Raw genomic sequence first — 21,231 nt, 5'->3', positions numbered from 1 at the left:
GGTGCCGAGAAGTCGACTGCCATGCCGGCAGCGATGAAGCTCCCTCCATCGATGTTGACGGGGAGTCGATCTGGGTGGCAGCCGATATCGTCGGAGACCTCACCACGGGGCCTCAGCCAGCTGCCGCTTCCATCAATGGTGCCGAAGGCGCAAGCACCCCCGGCACGGGAACAGACTGACGCAGCAACCCTTCCAAGCAAACCTGGGAGAATGGCTTGGATGCACTTGTCCAGAGTCGCTGTCGAGCAAGGCTGCAGGGTCGGTGCAGGAACCGGGTCCAGAATCTGTTGAGGTTGAGGAGGTGGTACCAGGCTGTCTGAAGACAGACGCACCGACACCTCCTGAATGGAGGGTGAGCGCTCCTCCCGGCGTCGGCACTTCATGGGTGCCGAATCCTTCAACGCCCCGGAGCTCCCGGTACCATGCTTAGGTGACCGATGCAAGTCATCGATACTCCTCGGTACCGACGAGGAAGACGTGGAATCCACACGCCTCCTCGGGGTCGGGTCCGAGAGTGGTCGGTCCCGTGGGGCCTGCACAGCAGGAGTCTTCGAGGCAAGTGGAGACCCACTCGATGGCTCACTGCTCCCAGCGTGTGGTCTCCGGACAGCCATTACCTGCGCTCCTGAGGTCGATGCCATCTCCGGTGCCGATATCGACGCCGAAGAACTGGGCGAAGTTCCGAAAAGATGATCCCGAAGAAATTGTCTTGACTCCTGTGTCCGCTTTTTCAAGCTGAGACACAACTTACATGTGTCTGGGCAATGGTCGGGCCCAAGGCACTGAAGACACCACGCATGAGGGTCAGTACCTGAGATCGCCAGGTTGCACCGAGTACACTTCTTGAAGCCACTGGGCGACCTCAATGACATGGACGGAAAAATAGCGGCGGCTAAATCAAAATTCTCGATGGTGTCAATAAAAAGCACAAAAATGAGAGAAGCGCGGACGGGAGCGAAATAAAACTTACAAGGACCAAAACTTAGAAATAAGGGTCTTTTTCTTTTTTTTTAATTTAAGGAATACAACGTAAAAGAAAAAGAAAATGAGAGAAAGGGAAACGAAAAACTGAAAAAAATACACGAAGGCTCTTTCAGGGCGAACGAAGACCGCAAGCAGTTACTCCCTTACCGTGGAGAAAAAAAGAACTGAAGCGGGACTCTCGCGCGATGGGCGGGAAGATGCCCGTGCGCTCGAAGGCTCTAGCAAACTTTTTATTGCTAGGAAGATTTCCGTTTCTGGGCTGCCATGGATGTCACCCAATCGTGAGAACAAGCAGCCTGCTTGTTCTCGGAGAAGATACAGAACTGATCCTGATTACGGTGAAATCTTTAACTCAATTTGAGTGGTCAAAAATACTTTCAACCTATTTCTCTATCCTCTTATAAACAGGAAATTGTGCCTTAGGTCTCTACTTCCATCTCTTCCACTTGCCTCATTAATTTTATTTAGACTGTAAACCGCTTAGATGTTTTTAAATATATAATTTTAAATAAAGTGAAATATGAAAAAGCGATGTTTTCATACAGCATCCATTTTTTTTTTTAACGAGCATGAACTTATAAAGTGTGATTTTTTAACAACCATAATTTCTATCAATTTCAGACAAAACATAACAGCTAATTATAAAACCTCTATTCCCAAGTTGGTAACCAGCTAAATGATGGTCAAGGTAATAAAAGCAGTTATAATCTGGTAATACACAGTATATTAGAATGAAACTTACCAATTATGATGTACTTAAAGATGTAAGAGTAGTTGTAAGGTGCAGTAGCCATTGTGGCACTAAAAGAAAAAAACAGGAAGTTTGTTAGAATAGCAAACAGTTGTAAAGGACACAAAGTTATAGGTGCATACAATGTTTTAACAACTCGCCAGTAAAGCGAAGTTACTTACCTGCAGCAAGTGTTCTCCGAGGACAGGACAGGTATTCTTACATCCGGGAGACATAATCTGATGGAGCCTGGGGTGGGGAAGCTACCCAGAACTGTGTTAAGGGAAAATTAGGTTCTTACCTTGGTAATTTTCTTTCCTTTAGTCATAGCAGATGGGAAAATTAGGTTCTTACCTTGGTAATTTTCTTTCCTTTAGTCATAGCAGATGAAGCCATTATGTATGGGTTATGTCCATCAACCAGCAGGGGAGATAGAGAGCACTCAAACTTTCACAGTGCCCTCTTGGCCAGCTAGCTCCACTGCCTCTTCAGTATTTGAAGCTTCCAAAGCAGTATGGCAAACCGCAATGGGAATCACAAGAGCTTTCCTCACAGCGAACGATGGCCCATCACAAGGGCATGAACTCATAAAGGAGGGAATGCACATCCTCCTGGAGGGAATAAACTCATCCTCCTTATTGTATAAGTGGAGGGGAACACACGCACCTCCTGGAGGGAATCACACATCCTCCCAACACACTGGAGGGAATGAACTCATCCTCCTATTTATAGAACTGGAGGGGAACACACACGCCTCCTGGAGGGAATGAACACATCCTCCTAAATTTAAACTGAACATGAATCCTGAAGATTGTTTTCCAACTTTCTCCCAAGGAAGGAACTTCAGGAAATTAGAACAGAACCTGAAAAACAGATTCACAGCATACAGACAATCATACAGGGAGGGCTCATGGCTTCATCTGCTATGACTAAAGGAAAGAAAATTACCAAGGTAAGAACCTAATTTTCCCTTCCTTGTCATCAAGCAGATGAAGCCATTACGTATGGGATGTAACAAAGCAATCCCTAGATAGGGTGGGAACAAGCCACACCACGCGCTAGCACTTGTGCACCAAAACGCGCATCCCTCCTGGCAGCCACATCCAGCCTGTAATGTCGGGCAAAGGAGAGCTTTAGAAGCCCATGTTGCTGCACTGCATATCTCTTGAAGAGAGAGTGCTCCAGTTTCAGCCCAAGAGGAAGAAATCGCTCCAGTAGAATGTGCCTTAAAGGCTACAGGCGGAACCCTGCCGGCCAGCAGATAAGCTGAAAAGATAGTTTCTTTGAGCCAGCGGGCAATAGTGGCTTTAGACGCTGGAGACCCTCTGCGAGAACCGGATATCTCAAAGGTCCCTCGGGGTCAGCCCACTGAGCCGAAACAAGCTCTAAGATGGAGTCATGCAAAGGGAAGGCCCGAGCAGCTTTCTTGGTACTAGCCATCCTGGGATTACCCGAGGAGGCCATGCCACTGTCAGGATCTTCAATCAAGAGGGCCTGCAGGGTATCTGAAATAAGCGCTGGCAGCTCATCACGGTGGAAAATCCTCACCGCGGAGGGATCAACCAGATCCTGTGGTAAATCCGCACCTGACTCTGGTTCCTCAGACCAAGAATGTCTGTCAGAGTTCTCCGAATCCTCACACCCCGACCACGGGGGGGGAAAAAGGTGCACCACAATCTGAAGGGGAATTAACCCTTCTGCGCTTATCTTTAGGCCAAGCATCCGGGAAAAAAGCCTCACTGGGCAGTCCCAGGCCAGAATCCATCGGGGGGGGGCAAGCAGAGGAGCCTCAGGCCACCCTTGAGGAAGGGCTCTTTTCATCATGTATGCTTTATGCAGCAAAAGCACAAAATCCGGGGAGAAAATCTCACCCTGGGCACCCAAATCCTGTCTGGTGCTAGCCACTCCTGAAATAACCTCATCTCGAGGTGCCCCACCCGGCTCAGGTCTCTCCGTGTCCACGGAGGCCGCACCATGTGGTGTAAGCAAAATGGAGCCCGCTGCCAGCTCAGAGCGGGAAGAAACATCGCTCGCCATGCTCGGGCCGGCTCCTACGCCAGTACAGCACGATTTACAGAGCCCTGCTGCTGATTTGCGCTTGCCACAAGTGGAACAGCGCTTTACATTGTCCGCAGCCATCGCCGAAAAACGGCGGTAAAATCCAAGATGGCGGTTTCGCGCCAAAATCGCCCCGATCGCGGGCCCACCCCGGAGGAGTTGGAAAACACTCTTACCTCAAAGGATCTAGTGTACAACTACGACCCTGCTGAAAATCAGGTCAAAAACCTCTGTTCCAGCGTCTCTGCGTTTAAAAATGCGACGCAACTTTTTTTTTTTTTTTAAGCTGTGAGGAAAGCAGAGGTATTGAAGACTCCGGAGGCTCAGATGAGTGGGAAAGGCAGGGAAAGGGCGAACCTATATGCCTGCATCCACTGTTGGTGGGTAAGGACAGGGAAAGCAAGGCAATATGTCCACATCCACAGAGGTATGGGTAAGGCAGGGAAAGGGCTAACCTATGTGCCTTTAAAGTGAAGCTGCTATAGCCTCCAACACCCCGGTTAACAACTGGCAAGCCAGGAACCACCTCCCGGCAGATTTTTCTGGAGCTCGAACAAGCTGCAGCCACCCTGCTAGGGGAGATAGAGAATACTGAAGAGGCAGTGGAGCTAGCTGGCCAAGAGGGCACTGTGAAAGTTTGAGTGCTCTCTATCTCCCCTGCTGGTTGATGGACATAACCCCTACGTAATGGCTTCATCTGCTTGATGATAAGGAAGAAGCCATTACGTAGGGGTTGTGTCCATCAACCAGCAGGGGGAGATAGAGAGCACTCAAATTTCACAGTGCCACATGGTCAGCTAGCTCCACTGCCTCTTCAGTATTTGAAGCTTCCAAAGCAGTATAACAAACCGCAATGGGAATAACATGAACTTTCCTCACAGCGAACGATGGCCCCATAACAAGGGCATGAACTCAAAAGGAGGGAATAAACATATCCTCCTGGAGGGAATAAACTCATCCTCCTCTTTGTATTTATGGAGGGAATACACACATCCTCCTGGAGGGAATGAACTCATCCTCCTATAAGTGAACAAGAATCCTGAAGACTGTTTTCCAACTTTCTCCCAAGGAAGGATTAGAACTTCAGGAAACAAGAACAGAACCTGAAACAGATTCACAGCATACAATCATACAGGGAGGGCTCATGGCTTCATCTGCTATGACTAAAGGAAAGAAAATTACCAAGGTAAGAACCTAATTTTCCCTTCCTTGTCATCAAGCAGATGAAGCCATTACGTATGGGATGTATCAAAGCAACCCCTATATAGGGTGGGAACAAGTCACACCACGCGCTAGCACTTGTGCTCCAAAACACGCATCCCTCCTAGCAGCCACATCCAGCCTGTAATGTCGGGCAAATGAGAGCTTCGAAGCCCATGTTGCTGCACTGCAAATCTCATGAAGAGAGAGTGCTCCAGTTTCAGCCCAAGAGGAAGAAATCGCTCTGGTAGAATGTGCCTTAAAGGCTACAGGCGGAGGCCGGCCGGCAAGCAGATAAGCTGAAAAGATAGCTTCTTTGAGCCAGCGGGCAATAGTGGCTTTAGACGCTGGAGACCCTCTGCGAGAACCTGATAGTAAAACAAACAAATGATCAGAGGTCCTGAAAGAATTAGTAACTCGCAGATACTGCAACAGAGTCCTGCGCACGTCCAACAGGTGCAACTGCCCAAAGGATTCTGGAAAATCCTCCTTAATAAAAGAGGGTAGAAAAATAGGCTGGTTTAGGTGAAACGCTGAAACCACCTTAGGCATGAAGGAAGGCACGGTACGAACCGTGACCCCGGACTCTGAAAATTGCAGAAATGGGTCTCGACAGGACAGCGCCTGCAGTTCTGACACCCGTCTCGCCGAAGTAATGGCCACAAGAAAAACGGCCTTCAGTGTCAAATCTTTCTCTGAAGCTCCCCATAGCGGCTAAAAAAGAGAATCCTGCAGAGCCTTCAAAACTAGCCCCAGGTTCCAAGCTGGACAAGGTGCTCGCACGGGAGGACGGAGCCGAAGCACCCCTCTAAGAAACCGTGCCACATCTGGATGAGCAGCTAAAGACACGCCTGCAACCTTACCATGAAGAGAGGCCAATGCTGCCACTTGCACCCGCAGGGAATTATAAGCCAAGCCTTTTTATACACCATCCTGCAAAAAGTCCAGAATCGGCGAGACTGGAGCCCGCGTGGGTGTGATCGCTTTTGAAACACACCAAGCCTCAAACTGGCGCCAGATCCTGGCATAAGCCACGGAAGTGGACCGCTTGCTGGCCTGCAGGAGAATGGAAATAACATTATTAGAATAGCCTTTGCCTCTCAATTGCACCCTCTCAATAGCCATGCCGTAAGACCAAAACAGCAGGCGTCCTCCATGGCCACTGGTCCCTGCGACAACAGGTTCGGTACCAGAGGTAAAGGAAGGGGAGCCTCCACTAGCATCTATCGGAGGTCCGCATCCACCAGAGGGGCAGTAAGGGGGGCCGTAGAAAACCCCTGTGGCTGAGTTCTTTTAAGCATATATGCATTATGAAGCAATAATACAAAATCAGGGGAGAAAACTCGCCCTGGGCACCCGGTTCCAGTCCAGGGCTAGTAGCTCTTTGGCCAGTCTCAATTCGAGGGCCCCCTCCGGTCTCCAGACCCTCCGCCTCAGCGGGGGTCGCACCATGTGGTGCTTTCAAAATGGCGCCCACTGCCAGCTCCATCGAGCGGGAAAAATCATCGCTCGCCATGCTCGGGCCCGGCTCTTACGCCTGAACAGCACGTTTTACAGAGCCCCGCTGCTGATATGCGCTTGCCACACTTGGACCAGCGCTTAACACTCTCTGCAGCCATCTCTGAAAAAGTGGCGGAAAATTCAAAATGGCGGCTTCGCGCCAAAAACGTCCTGATCGCGGGCCCTCCCCGGAGTCAGAAAACACTCTTACCTCACTGGACCGAGTATACAAGCTCCGGTCACGCTGTAGAAACTGAAGAAAACCTCTTGCTTTTTTTTTTTAACGCTGTGAGGAAAGTAGAGAAAACAGCAAAAGAGGCAATCAAATCAACTCCGGAGGTACAGAACAGTGGGAAGGGCAGGGAAAGGCGAACCTATGTGCCTGCATCCACCAAGTATAGAGTGGGAAAGAGCAGGGCAAAGTGAAACTAATGTGCTCACATCCACTGGGGGGATGGGTAAGGCAGGGAAAGGGCTAACCTATGTGCCTTTAAAGTGAAGCTGCTATAGCCTCTAACCCCGGCTAACAACTGGCAAGCCAGGAACCACCCCCAGGCAGATTTTTTAAGGAGCTTGATCAAGCTGCAACCACCCTGCTTGGGGAGATACAGGATACTGAAGAGGCAGTGGAGCTAGCTGACCATGTGGCACTGTGAAATTTGAGTGCTCTCTATCTCCCCCTGCTGGTTGATGGACACAACCCATACGTAATGGCTTCATCTGCTTGATGACAAGGAAGAGGCTTTTGGCAGTAGCCCCACTGCACATGCATGAGTGCCTTCCTGCCCAGTGCATGAACACAGGCGGGGCCCTTGGTAACTTATAACAGCTTAAAAAGAATTTATCTCCTAGGGGAGGTGGGAGGGTTGTAAGGATACCTGTCCTGCTGTACTTGGAGAACACCTGCTACAGTTAAGTACCTTCGCTTTCTCTGAGGATAAGGACAGAAGTATCTTTGCATCTGGCTACCAGGCTAACCGAAAACTGTAGTAGGAGAATAAGTCTCACAACAGCGAAAATATTCTGAACCAATTAACCTCAAAACAAACTGAAAACTGGTGTGGAGGTGCAGACGAACTTAATTGGCCCTAGGAGGGTGTAATTGGATTTCAGACACTAAACAAATTCTGCAGGATAGTCTGACCAAACTGTCATATTGGGTACCTTGCTAGAGACAGCAATGAGATGTGAATGTGTGAAGACCACATTGCAGCCTTGTCAATCTCCTCAAATGAGGTTGGGCTACTGACAGAGCCATGGCTCTGATATTATGAACCGTGACCTGATCCTACAAGCCTAGACTGGGTGTAAGTGGAGATGCAATCTGCTAGCCAACTGGATAGGTGCACTTACTGATGGCTACGCCCATCATGATGGGATCAAAAGAAATAAAAAGCTGAATGGACTATGTGGGCTTTAGTCAACACCAGATAGAAGGCTAAGGCTCACTTGCAGTCTAAGGTATGCAGTGCACTTTCGCCAGGATGGGCATGGTGATTTTGGAAGAAAGTTGGCAGAATGGCTGACTGATTAAGATGGAACTCCGACACTACCATAGGAAGGAACTTAACAGGGCAGTCTTTGCACACATCCTATAATTAAATTTAGTAAAAGCTGGATCAGCTATTAGGGCCTGAAGTTCACTCAGTGGCGTTCCTAGGCTGGCTGACACCCGGGACGGATCGCCGATGCGCCCCCCCCCCCCCCCCCCGGGTGCATTTTTACCTGTTGGGGGGGGGGGGGGGGGGTGCCGCGCGCCTGTCGGTTCCGAGTCCGTTCGTTCCCTGCTGCTCCCTCTGCCCCGGAACAGGAAGTAACCTGTTCTGCGCAGAGGGAGCAGCAGGGAGGGAACGAGCGGACTCTGCCAACAGGCGTGCGGCATGCACCCGGGGCGGACCACCGCCCCACCGCCTTGGTATGCCACTGAGTTCATTCACTCTGCGAGCTGAAGTGACCACCACCAAAACACCAAAAACAGGACTTTCCAGGTCATGTACTTCAGCTGACAGGAATCTAGTGGCTCAAAGGGAGCTTTTATCAGCTGAGTTAGAACAATGTCCCAAGACACTGTGGGAGGTTTGACAGGGGGGCTTTGTCAATATCAAATCTCTCAAAGTTAATAACTCTAGGCTGTACAGAGATGGATTCATCCTCCACATGAGCATAAGCAGCCCTAATTGCAGGGAGGTGAACCCTTACAGTTTTTAAACCAGACTCTGTGTAGAAGGTACTCAATCAGTTTTTATGTAGGACAATTTAGCGAGCCTAAGGCCTTGCCTTCACACCATACAGCAAACCTTCTCCACTTAAAAGACCACTCTTAAAGGAGCCAGCAAACTTCTGGAGACACCCTTAGGCTGGTGCTAGGAGGCAAACTGTACATTCTCAACATTCAGGCCGTGAGGGTCAGGGTCTGGAGGCTGGGATGCAGAAGAAACCCCTCATTCTGTGTTATGAGGGTTGTAAAACAGTCCAATCTCCATTGCTCTTCAGAGGACAACTCCGGAAGTGGAGGAAACCAGATCTGCCTTAGCCAGTGTGGTGCTATTAAGATCACGGTTCACTGATCTTGCTTGAGTTTCAAAACAAGTCTTCCCTACTAGAGGAATGGGAGGATAAGCATACATAGACCCTCCCCCAATGCAGGTGAAAAGTATCCGATGCTAGTCTGTTGTGTGACCCAAATCTGGACAAGTACTGAGGGACTTTATTGCTAAGGTGAGTGACAAAGAGACCCACTGAGGGAGTGCCCCATGCTCAGAAAATCTTACAGGCTACGCCCATATTGAGACCCCATTCGTGTGGTTGAATGACCCTTCTCAGCCCATCTGCCACACAATTGTCTCTTCCTGCTAGGTATGTGGCCAAACACAACATTGTAAGTTAGAGCCCACTGTCACATCTGAACTGCTTCCTGACACAAGGGGTATGAGCCCACACCCCCTTGCTTGTTTATGTAATACATTGCAACCTGATTGTCCACTTGAATAAGAATAATTTGATCAATCAACCAATTTCTGAAAGCCTTTAAAGTGATCCTACCACTCGGAGTTCCAGGAGATTGACAGAAAGATTGCTCCTAGGAGGAACAAACCCGAAGTGTGGAGCTCATCTATATGAGCCCCCCCCCCCCCCCCCCAGCCCAGGTTAGATGAATCTATGATCAAGAATTTTCAGGACGGAAGAATTTGAAATGGTAGTCCCTGAACTAAACTGGATCAAATTAGCCAACAGCGTAGCGATTTCTTGAGGTGTGGCATAACATCATCCAGATTCCTAGTAGCCTGATGCCGCTGAGAAGCTAGGGTCCACTGGGCGCTCCTGAAATGGAGATGTGCCAAGGGAGTGACATGCAATGTAAAGGCCATGTGGCCTAGCAATCTAAACAGATGCTGAGCTGATATCTGCTGGCTGCTACAAACCTGGTTGGTGATTGACATTAGAGCAGTCACTTGATCCCGAGGAAGGAAGGCTCAAGCCCGTACTGTGTTTAGCAGGACCCCGATATACGTCGCCTGTTGAACGGGTTGGAAATGGGACTTTAGGTAGTTGATTACAAACCCTTGCAGCTTTAACACCCGAATAGTCCTCTACACTGATTCTTGAGCACCCACCTGCGATGTGCTCTTGACCAGCCTGCGCAGGGACGCTGCGACTACTGCAAGACATTTGGTGAAAACCCTGAGTAAGGATGCGAGGCCAAATGGCAGAATGTGGTACTGAAAGTGGTGCTTCCCTACTATAAATCCAAAGTACTTCCCTTGACTTGGAAGTATCTTGATATGGGTATACGCATCCTTTAAGTCCAGAGAGCACAGCCAAATGTTTTTTCTGAATCATCGGGAAAAGGATGCCATGATTCAGATGCTCTTTGACCAAATATTTGTTCAGGGCCCTTAGGTCTAGGATGGGGCAAAATCCTCCCATTTTCTTGGTGATAAGGAAGTACCTGGAATAGAATCCCTGACCTTCCTGCCCTGACTGAGTGGGACTAGAGAAGAGAAGAGTTCCTCAGCTAGTACCTGCTCATGCAGAGCGGTGACAAGAAACACTCTTAGTGGGCAATCTGGAGATATTTGTTGCCAATAGAGAGCGTATCCTGCTCGGATTATATGGAATACCCACAGGTCGGAGTTATAAGGGGGCTACCTTTCTTGGTAAAAATTCAACTTCCCCCCTTCCAGTAGTTCGTCTGGAACAGATACTTTACTTGTGTCTATACTCCCCAGGAGCCAGTCAAAAGCTCACCCCCGTGTTTGGTAGGGGAGCAGGCAATAACTTCTGTGGTCAGGGCAGACAGGCCTGAGAGTGTTGGGTATGGTTTGCCAATGGGGATGGGCAGAAGTAATAAACTTACGCCTTTGAGTGTAATAGGTGCTTCTTTGAGGCCTACCAGAAAACCTCCTAGCAGAAGAGGAAGCAGTAGGAGGTCGCCAGGAAAGGCACTGGATGGTATTAGTGTGTTTTTGTTTATGAAGTCAGCAACCTGTTCCACCTTGTCCCCAAAAAGATAGTCTCCCCGACAAGGTACATCCATTAGCCTCACCTGAACCAAAAAGTCAGAGAAACGCAGCTGTAAGTCTGTGCATTCCCACACCTTAAGCGGAGAGTCTGGACGCAATTTGAAAAGTTATCTATGCACTCCTGGCCAAATATTTCCAACATTCCTACTTCTTGGGTGCCGGCGATACAGATGCTCTGGAGCTCCTGGCACTGTGTAATGGTGACTAATACCAATGCTTCTTGGCCTTTGCCCGATGCTTGGCATCGATGTCCCTTGGCAAAAACATTAAATCCACTCATGCCATCGGTGCAGATCAGTCCCAGGCTTGCTACCGGTGCTCGATGTCAAGGAAGGTGGATATCTCCTCGATGCCAGTACACCCCCAGTGTCAGATGAGGCCCTGGCAGCCATTGGGGTCAATGCTTCCAACGCAGACGTCGATGGACAAGACTCAGAGAATCCAAAACGTTCCCTCTGGTGGGCTTGATGAGCCTTCTGTATTCTTTTCTGCATTTGTAAGCAAAGAACATAGTTAGATGGGTCATGGTCAGGCCCCACAGCACTCCATACCGCAACTGTGTGGATGAGTGCAAGGCTCCGTGAAAAAAAGACTTAGGGTCCTATGCTCACACATTTACGGTGGGGCCACTGCCAAAAGCCTCAAAGTTATAGAGCAATGGATGATGTCACCCAAATGTAAGGATACCACTGTCTTGTTTGTCCTCAGAGAAGGGTGAATTTAGAATGCTGACAAACCCTTATAGTCACTGGGATTCCCCAGTTTTCTCCTTTTCAGATTCAGAAAGCAACAACCAAACACAAAAAAAAAATTGTCTTACCAAATAATTTTCTCTTTTTTTTAGTCAGCAATACTGTTCTGCATGAATGTGTTACCCCTTTCTCACTAGCACGTGGAGTTAGAGAAAACTGAATTCTGTCAGTGACATCACAAGTATAAGCTAAAATGCTCCCTGAACAATCCAGTATGCATCTGTCCAAGCAGCAGAAGGTCCCTTTGTAACCCACCCCTGCCCCATCACCCACTTCAGCTGCAAAGATAAATCAAGCAAAACACCATAGTGTGGCACTCGCTACCCTGCATTTCAACTAAAACTCAACAGAAAAAAACACACTGTCTCATCCTCTCATCACAATACAATACGAACAAACCCACAAACACCCAGATTATACCCTCCCTATCTCAGACAGCCTGAAAATTCTCAGCGTTACAAACAACTGTAACCTCACACTAGAGAACCAAGTGAAATCTACAACAAAAAAATGTTCCCCTCAATGTGGAAACTCAAATGTGTGAAACCATTCTTCCAGAGGGAAACATTTCGCAACTTGATACAATCATGTAGACTACTGCAATGGAATTTATGCAGGATGCAAAGAACAAATTATAAAGAAACTTCAGACCACTCAAAACACGGCAGCCAGGCTTATATTTATTTGGAAAAACACGATTCGAAAGCGCCAAACCCCTCCGAGAAAAACTGCACTGGCTCCCAAATAACGTATTGCTTTCAAAATCTGCACCCTGGTTCATAAAATTATCTACGACGAAGCCCCAGGATACAACAGACCTCATAGACCTACCAACCAGAAACACAACAGGATCAACACGAACATACCTAAATCTCCACTACCCAAGCTGCAAAGGACTCAAATACAAATCAACCTATAAATCCAGCTTTTCCTACATAAGCACACAACTATGGAACGCATTACCAAAAGCCGTGGAAACAATTTATGATCACCTAAACTTCCGGAAATCATTAAAAACTAACCCGTTCAAAAAGGCATACCCTACCGACCCAACTTAAATGCCTGTATCCTGCAACACAACAAAACCAAAGTTTGTAATGGACATATAATAACTCTTCCTCTCTCCGATTCTCTAAGGTGTCTGTACACACGAACCTTATTCTACCACAACATTACGTATTTGTTCATACCTGAATTGGCGAACGCCTTTTCGGTACTATGTAAGCCACATTGAGCCTGCAAAAATAGGTGGGAAAATGTGGGATACAAATGTAACAAATAAGTAAAATAAATAAATAAAGCCATATCACAAGAACACCATATGGCTGCCAATCACAAAGGAGAAATTTGCTCATTTGCTTTCCTTTAGTTCCTCTGGACCGGCCCAGAATGACTGATAACGTAATGTATGCCTACCAGCAGGTGGAGACTGAACACCAATTCTTGAGCGAGCTAATAAAATCCCTGCTCAGCCCCTGAAAGTCTGAGCATTCACGTAACAAAGCATGAGGAAAATAAAGAAAACCAGACATCTGTGCGCCACTTGGTTCTCATAATAGCCACCTACAAAGGAACACTACTGGCACCAGTCAAATAGTTCCACTACACCATACTGTGCCAGTAACACCAGTAGGGTACTTATTTACAACTGGTAATTCCGGTTGTTTGATTGGATTTTGTTTTGAATTCCTTTGTTTTTGTTTTTTTAAATCCAAACAGCTCCCCATGGAGACAAGAGCAAATGTAATGAACAAAACCACAAATTGACCTACAAGAATGAATCAGAAACTGCATAGGGAGGGATCTGGGCTGGTCTGGAGGGACTAAAGAAAAGGAAATTAGCAGGTAGGACCTAATTTCTCTTTCCTTAGCGTCCCTCGGGACCAGCTCAGAATGACTAATGGGAAGTACCAGAGTAGTAATAAAGGGAGGGACCCAAACAGAAGCATAGGACAGGAGTAGCCTAATGGCTAGTGCAGTGGGCTTTGATCCTGCCAACCTGGGTTTGATCCCCACTGCATCTCCTTGTGACGTTGGGAAAGTCACTTAACCCTCCATTGCCCCAGGTACAAAAACTTAAATTGTGAGCACGCTAGGGACAGAGAAAGTACCTGCATATAATGTACAGCGTTGTGTATGTCTAGTAGGGCTATAGAAATGATTAGCAGTAGTAGTAACACGCTGACTGAAAACCGAATCCCAGTGCACCTGGATGTCTATTCTGCAATGCTCGACAAAAGGGGGCCTGGAAGATCAGACTCTGCAGGAAGACAGCCACGAAAGAAGGGTAAACTGCACTGTACCACTGAAGAAGAAACAGCGCTCCTAAGCGCAACCTTTTTTTTCTTTGGAAACAGTGGCTATTCCCTGTGGCTTTGCAAACATCCTTCCCTTGAAGGGGTTGAGGCCAGCAACAGATCAAAGTGCACCCTGGGCTCACAGGCACTCAGGGAAAGCTTGAGACTGGTTGGGGGGGGGGGGGGGGAAGAGGACTCGGCCACTCAAGTTTAGCACCCCTGAGAGAACCCCTGAGTGCCTCAGTCTCTGCCAGCGAAGTAACCTAACAGCACACAGATGCAGAAGAGTAATCTCAAAACTCCTTAATAAGACTTATTTATTGCATTTGTACCCCACATTTTCCTTCATACTTATTATAATCCTGGCTTGTTTTTCCTTTTACGTAAAGAAAGAATTTTGTGGGCTGTCCAATTTTCCAAGTCAAGTTTGGGAAAAAATATGCATGTTGATACTGTTTTGCACAATACAGGAGCAAATACAGCTTTATTTCCCCAGTGCTACACTGCATCTGAAGTATGGTTTCTTAGATTATCAATTCAGTTTTAGTCTACACATTTTCTATTCTCAGGTGACGTATTCTGCTAGCATTTAGAGATCTATAGAGGTTGAAATTGATCTATTTTTGTTTTGTTTTTTTAAACTGCACTTCTCAGTAAGAAGTATATTGGTATTTTAGGGCATTCCCAATAATTACTGATCTCCTAGGTTCATTTGTTACTGAAGAGACAGTCTGTCTGCTCCTTAACATAGCTCTCCCCTCCCACCTGCAAAGAAAAAGGGTGAGGTGGGGCCAAGCAGGAGTTCAGTTTTGTCTCCAATTATAAATGGTGGTCACTTATTCTGTATTTGTTGAAGGGCTTTCTGTGAGAGACCAGTATGAGGTATTCTGTTAATGTACAGTTTCTACATAATCCAACTTCTTCTGTTTTCCTAATAGATGGGTTTTGTTTTGGGTTTTTTTTAAATGTTGGTTTTAGTTTGCCCTGCCCCTTCCAAATAAGGTTAAAAGTTGGTCACAAGATTTTACACTAAGGCCCTGAACAAAAGAACTTAAATATAAGTGGGTGAATTAAGTCAATAGAAGAAGACGACTTCCTTACATTCACAAGAGGTGTCGCTGGAAAAAGTGGTATCTAAACCTTGATCTTCATCCCACTGTTTTATATACTAGACTTATTTTCTGGAGAGGCCACTAATGTCATTCTAGGGTTCAACAGTACATTTAGATTATCTTTTCATAAGCAAGAGGTGTTGCTGTTTGAGTTCTGGGAGTTAGTGCCATTATGATATGCTATATAGAGACTTTCTTGCAGGGTTTTGTGTTAATTCACAAGATGCTTGGCAACAGAAGTCTCACTGTTACAAGGGTGTCAAAGCAACTTAACATTTTATGGTGATTAGTAACAGGAAACATTCTAGTTCAGCCAAATCAACCATTTCAGACACTACCCAATAATTGATGCATAACAAACTGTTAAAATTTATACTTTTCTCGGTCTACTTGGGATGGGTATATTCAATTATTACCCTCTAGGGCCTGCAGTTTGAATTTAAATTCTCTTTAACCTGGACCTTAATGAGTCTTTTCCTTTCTGAGACACCCTATTAGAGTTAAAGTTATTCCTCTTCAGGGGGTGGACAGAGTTCTACTTAGATGACAGATGTACCTCCAATAATTTCTTTTTAGAAGGGAGGATATAAGAACTGAATCCGCCCCATGGCTTCATGTGCCCTTTGGGGTATTCCATATCTTGAATATTAAGGGTATCTAGTGGAAAAGGGTAATAGGTGGTGGTGGTGGTGGGGGAAACAGATACCACAGATGTAACAACAAAAAAATCTTTTTATCTACTTGGTTGATCTGATTATGTCTGTAAGTACAGGAGTTCCATATGTTTGGCTGTGTTATTCACCACATTCATTTATTTCTGGCTTTAATAGGCAGCTCAATTTACACTTTTCTTTTGCACAGTGTCTCAAAAATCATTGAAAATCACTGAATATTTAGACAATGTTTTCCAAAATATATTTGTATGTTTATATTAAATACATAGGTTTTATTATTATGAATCATGTTTTGCTTATCTGCATCAGGCTTGGTCAAATAGCACTCAGATTGTGAGACCGCTTGCCACAGAAAGTACCGGTACCAATCCTTGTGTGTGAACCTGCCTAAGCAGGTATAGGCAGGTCTATAAGTTGTGAAAATAAGTTGACACATGATTTATGTTGTTGGCGACTAGTCTGACTTCTCATAGTAATATAAGTGACCAACTTTTTTTGATCCCAAAGACAAGACACAGTATTTACCACCAGTCGCCAACAACATAAATCATGGGTCAACTTATTTTCACAATTTATAGGCCTGCCTATATCTAAGTGGTTCACACACTGTTTCCCAAGTCCAGTCCTGGCTGCCACTTCTCCTGTAAAAGGAGAGATCCATTTCCTTGCATCAATTCTACATTAATCCAGGTAGCACTTTATGGTTGGAGTTACATGCTTTACAAAGCTCATCACAGAAACAAAACTGCCAAACAGCTACATGAAATCAAAAGATCAGGCCTCATTTGAAAGTCCAGCATACTTGGGGCCTTTAAGGACCTATTCTGACCACCCACTTGGGTCTAAGTACACCAAAAAGGACCAGAAGCAGCCTGCTTCCTTGGAGCACTCCCTGGAGGCTGAAGAACACTGAGAGCCCCCTTTGCCTCAGCACAGGGAGATGAAGACTACCTGCCAAACACCAAGTTCTCCAAGTCCTCAGCAAACAGCTGGTACCCCCTAGCAGCTGAGTCAAAGCTTTTTAGATGCCACCTCTGTGACCCAGTAGCAGAACCACCACCAACACCCCATTACCAAAACAGCTAAGTCAAAGGCCAAGTGGAACAAATCATAAAGAGCATCCACCACAAAAGCCGTACCCAACTCCAGGTAAACAACCTAGGAAGACAGAGGCATCTGCTGCAAGCCATGCAAGCAGAGCTCTAGCCACCTATTTACCACAAAAAACGCCATACCTTCTTCCCTCTCTACAAGACTGAAGAGTCCAAAGGGGTCTAACAAGGGGCTCCCACTCTGCCATCATCATGCAGAAGCAGCCCTGTGGAGGGAAAAAATGATTCCGAGGCCCTGCAAGCCCCTCCAACAGATCCCCCACAGGGGAAATAGAAAGCTTAGCATGGCTAGGACCCATGTGACTTCATCCATGAGATGAAACAGCCCTTCTCTCTCCTGTAAGACTGAACTGAAGCGAGTACCCTGTCCTCCATTCCCGAGGCAGGGAATTCTCAGAAACAGAATCCCTGGGGGACTGGCAACCTGGGAAGGCCTCAGAGTCCTCCCTGGCCCCTCGACCTAGAATCTGTTATCTACTACTTAGAAGCCAAAATGGGGCCCCTGCCAGGCCCCACCAAAAGGAGTGGACCCACTGTCCAAATGCAGAGCCAAAAGAACCAACCAGGGTAAACCCTGAAGCAAAAAAAAAACCCAGTTTCCCATCAGGGTCATCCCCCCCCCCTTTGCAGTCAGACCGAAAGGGAGGTAGAATTGGAAGACCCCAACCACCCCAAGCCTACGATGTCTCCCCTGCTTTTACCAAGGGGACTGGAGGCTCCAGGACCCTGAAAACACCCACCGCCATATAGAACCTGGAATGAGATCCCTACTGGACCCCACCGGAGGGAGAAACCCACTGTCCAGCTACAGGATCTGTTAAATCAAAATGGGGGAAACTCCGATGCCAAAAGGATCCAGCTGGACACAAAGGAGTGAAAAGGACTAAAAGACACCCCAAGTCCCGATGGGGACTGAGGAACTTCCTGCTGTTGAGAAACAGCAGGAGAACAAAAATGTGCAAGGAACAAAATGGCTGCCATTCCTGAAGGCATTGGGACCACAGTTCCTCATGCCCTGGCTGAAACAGCAGCAGATGCATCGTGGCCTTCCTTGGCCCTGGACTCTGACAGCCCTACCATTCTCCGGCTCTCTCAAGTTGCCGAAAGCAGAGAAATCCCCTGCAATGGAATGCTGGGAGTTTCCCTGTATGTGCGCGTTCAACCTGGGAGCTTCAGGGGAACACGTGGGGACCCACACCCTTGGGCAAAGTCCCACAGTGGCACTAAAACGTACAACTAGGGGGCTGCAGAGCATAGATCCATGCTCAACCAGGAACAGACAAGAGCTGTGAACCTGTGAGCCATTAGGCTCGACCACACTGTGTGGCTGTGGTTAGTAGAGCGGGGAGCTAGGCCAGGGACCAAAAGCACCATCACAGCACAACCTACCCACCTGCTAGAGGTAGAGAAAATACTGGTTCATTTCAGAGAGCACCACAAATGCTACATCTTCTGAACGCACAAGAGGTAAGGAGAGAATGAACACAAGCTGGCCACAAGTAAATGCAGATGACAAACCTCCATTCTTAAATTGTGAATCCTGTCTTCCCATCATAGTGCCAATACACAGGCCACACTCTCTGAGAATGGAGATGCATCATAGCAACAAGACACCGCTATTATAAGCAAAAATTCAAAAGCCAATCCAACCTAAAAATAACTGTCTGAAAAGAACTAAATACATTCACAGTGCAAGATTTTGAATGTGGAAGCAAGAATATTAAAGGACTGCATTTTATTTTCTTTATTTAAAAGACTATTTTAAGTAGACACTATGGATTTATAAACAACCTCCACTTTAAAAATGAATTAAGTTGTGATTTTACTGCAGAACATTTGTTCTAGCAGTACTTTTAGAGCAAGGACTCAACTCTGTCCTTAGGGACACACCCAGTCAAATTTTCAGGGTACCCACAATGAATATGGGAAAATTAGGTTCTTACCTTAGTAATTTTCTTTCCTTTAGTCACAGCAGATGAATCCATTACGAATGGGTTGTGTCCAGCTACCAGCAGGGGGAGATAGAGAACACTGAAAACCATAGTGCCTCTAGGACAGCTAGCTCCATCTGCCTCAGTATTTTGAAGCTTCCAAAGCAGTGTTAAACCGCAAAGTAGCATAACATGAACTTTCTTCACAGCAAACGAACGCCCCAGGAGCAATAACACAAAAGAGGGACGAACTCAACCTCCTGTAGTAGAACAGAAATCCTGAAGACTGCTTTCCAACTTCTCCCAATGAGGGAACATGTCTGCAGGAAAAACAACACAAAACAGAGTCATTCAGGGAGGGATCATGGATTCATCTGCTGTGACTAAAAGAAAGAAAATTACCAAGGTAAAAACCTAATTTTCCCTTCCTTGTCATCAGCAGCAGATGAATCCATTACGAATGGGATGTATCAAAGCAATCCCTAGATAGGGCGGGAACAAGCCACACCACGCGCAAGCACTTGTGCTCCAAAAAGCACGTCCCTCCTGGCAGCCACATCCAGCCTGTAATGATGGGCAAAAGAGAGCTTAGAAGCCCAAGTAGCTGCACTACATATCTCTTGAAGAGAGAGTGCTCCCGTCTCAGCCCAAGGAGGAGGAAATCGCTCTTGTGGAATGTGCCTTAAAGGCGTCAGGCGGAGGTCGGCCAGATAGATATGGAGAAAAAATGGCTTCCTTAAGCCAACGGGCTATAGTGGCTTTAGACGCTGGAGACCCTCTGCGAGGACCTGACAATACAAAAAGGTGATCCGAGGTCCTGAAAGTATTTGACATCTGCAGATACTGCAACAGAGCCCTGCGCACATCCAGAAGGTGCAACTGCTCAAAAGATTCCGGAAACTCCTCCCTAGTAAAGGAGGGCAGAAAAATAGGCTGGTTTAGGTGAAACACTGAAACCACCTTAGGCAGGAAGGAAGGCACAGTATGTACCATAACTCCAGACTCTGAGAATTGCAGAAATGGGTCTCGACAGGACAGCGCCTGGAGCTCAGACACCCGTCTTGCAGATGTAATGGCCACCAAAAAGACTGTCTTTAGAGTCACATCCTTCTCCGAAGCTCGCCTCAGCGGCTCGAAGGACGAACACTGAAGAGCCTTTAATACTAGCCCCAGGTTCCAAGCCGGAAAAGGGGCCCGCACGGGAGGCCGGAGCTGAAGCACCCCTCTAAGAAACCGTGCAATGTCCTGATGCGCAGCCAGGGAGAGGCCCGAGACCTTCTCCCGAAAACATGCCAACGCTGCCACTTGAACATGCAGGGAATTGTAGGCCAAGCCTTTTTGTACACCATCCTGCAAAAAGTCAAGTATCGACGAGACAGAAGCCCGCATGGGTGTGATCGCTTTAGAAGCACACCAAGCCTCGAACTGGCGCCAGATCCGAGCATAGGCCACGGAAGTGGAACGCTTGCGGGCCTGCAAGAGAGTGGAGATGACTTTGTTAGAATAGCCCTTGTCTCAATTGCACCCTCTCAATAGTCATGTAAGACCAAAGCGGCATGGATCCTCCATGGTCACCAGACCCTGCATCAACAGGTTCGGTACCACAGGCAAATGAAGGGGAGCCTCCACCAGCATCTGCCGGAGGTCCGCATACCACGGCCGTCTGGGCCAATCCGGGGCAATGAGGATCACCACTCCTTGATACAGCCGAATTCGCAGGAGTCGCCCTATTAAGGGCCAGGGAGGGAACACATACGGAGGCCTGGAGGCCAGGGTTGAGCCAAGGCATCCAACCCCACCAAGCGAGGATCTCTCCGTCTGCTGTAAAAGGATGGGACTTTGGCATTTGTGCTTGAGGCTATAATATCTGCTACGGGCGTTCCCCATTCGGCACAGATCTGAAAGAACACTTCGTCTGCCGGTTCCCACTCCGCAGGATCGATCTGATTCCTGCTTAGAAAATCGGCTTGCACGTTGCTCTGACCTGCTAAGTGAGCTGCTGACAGAAGCTGCAGATGTAGCTCGGCCTAGTGGCATATCTGAGCGGCCTCTGTAGCCAGTGCTTGGCACTGAGTGCCGCCTTGACGATTTATGTAGGCCACTGCTGTCGTGTTATCCGACAGAACTCTGACAGCCAGTCCCTCCAGAGTCTTGTGAAAGGCCAGAAGAGCCTGGAATATCGCTCTTAGTTCCAAGCAATTGATGGACCACCCCGTATCCTCGGGTGTCCACAGACCCTGGTCATAGCTTCCCTGGCATTGTGCTCCCCATCCCTTCAGGCTGGCATCCGTTACCACCAGGCACCAATCAGGAAGCGCTAGCGGCATTCCTCACCGCAGCATGATGTCTGAGAGCCAC

General features: G+C 47.4%; 1 protein-coding gene across 3 annotated transcripts in view; it reads right to left on the bottom strand.

Moving 5' to 3' along the window:
- RAB14 (RAB14, member RAS oncogene family) overlaps positions 1 to 21,231 on the bottom strand; it is a 102,164-nt gene that overhangs the window by 65,422 nt on the left and 15,511 nt on the right. For all 3 annotated transcript variants that reach the window (XM_030207566.1, XM_030207563.1, XM_030207565.1), the window contains one exon: positions 1,727 to 1,785. In XM_030207566.1, coding sequence (XP_030063426.1) covers positions 1,727 to 1,778 — 52 coding nt within the window. In that variant the 5' untranslated portion in view covers positions 1,779 to 1,785. The remainder of the gene's footprint in view (positions 1 to 1,726; positions 1,786 to 21,231) is intronic.

The sequence above is a fragment of the Microcaecilia unicolor genome, chromosome 6, assembly GCF_901765095.1.
Source record: "Microcaecilia unicolor chromosome 6, aMicUni1.1, whole genome shotgun sequence".
NCBI classification, from domain to species: domain Eukaryota; kingdom Metazoa; phylum Chordata; class Amphibia; order Gymnophiona; family Siphonopidae; genus Microcaecilia; species Microcaecilia unicolor.
This window is presented reverse-complemented; position numbering and strand designations above follow the sequence as displayed.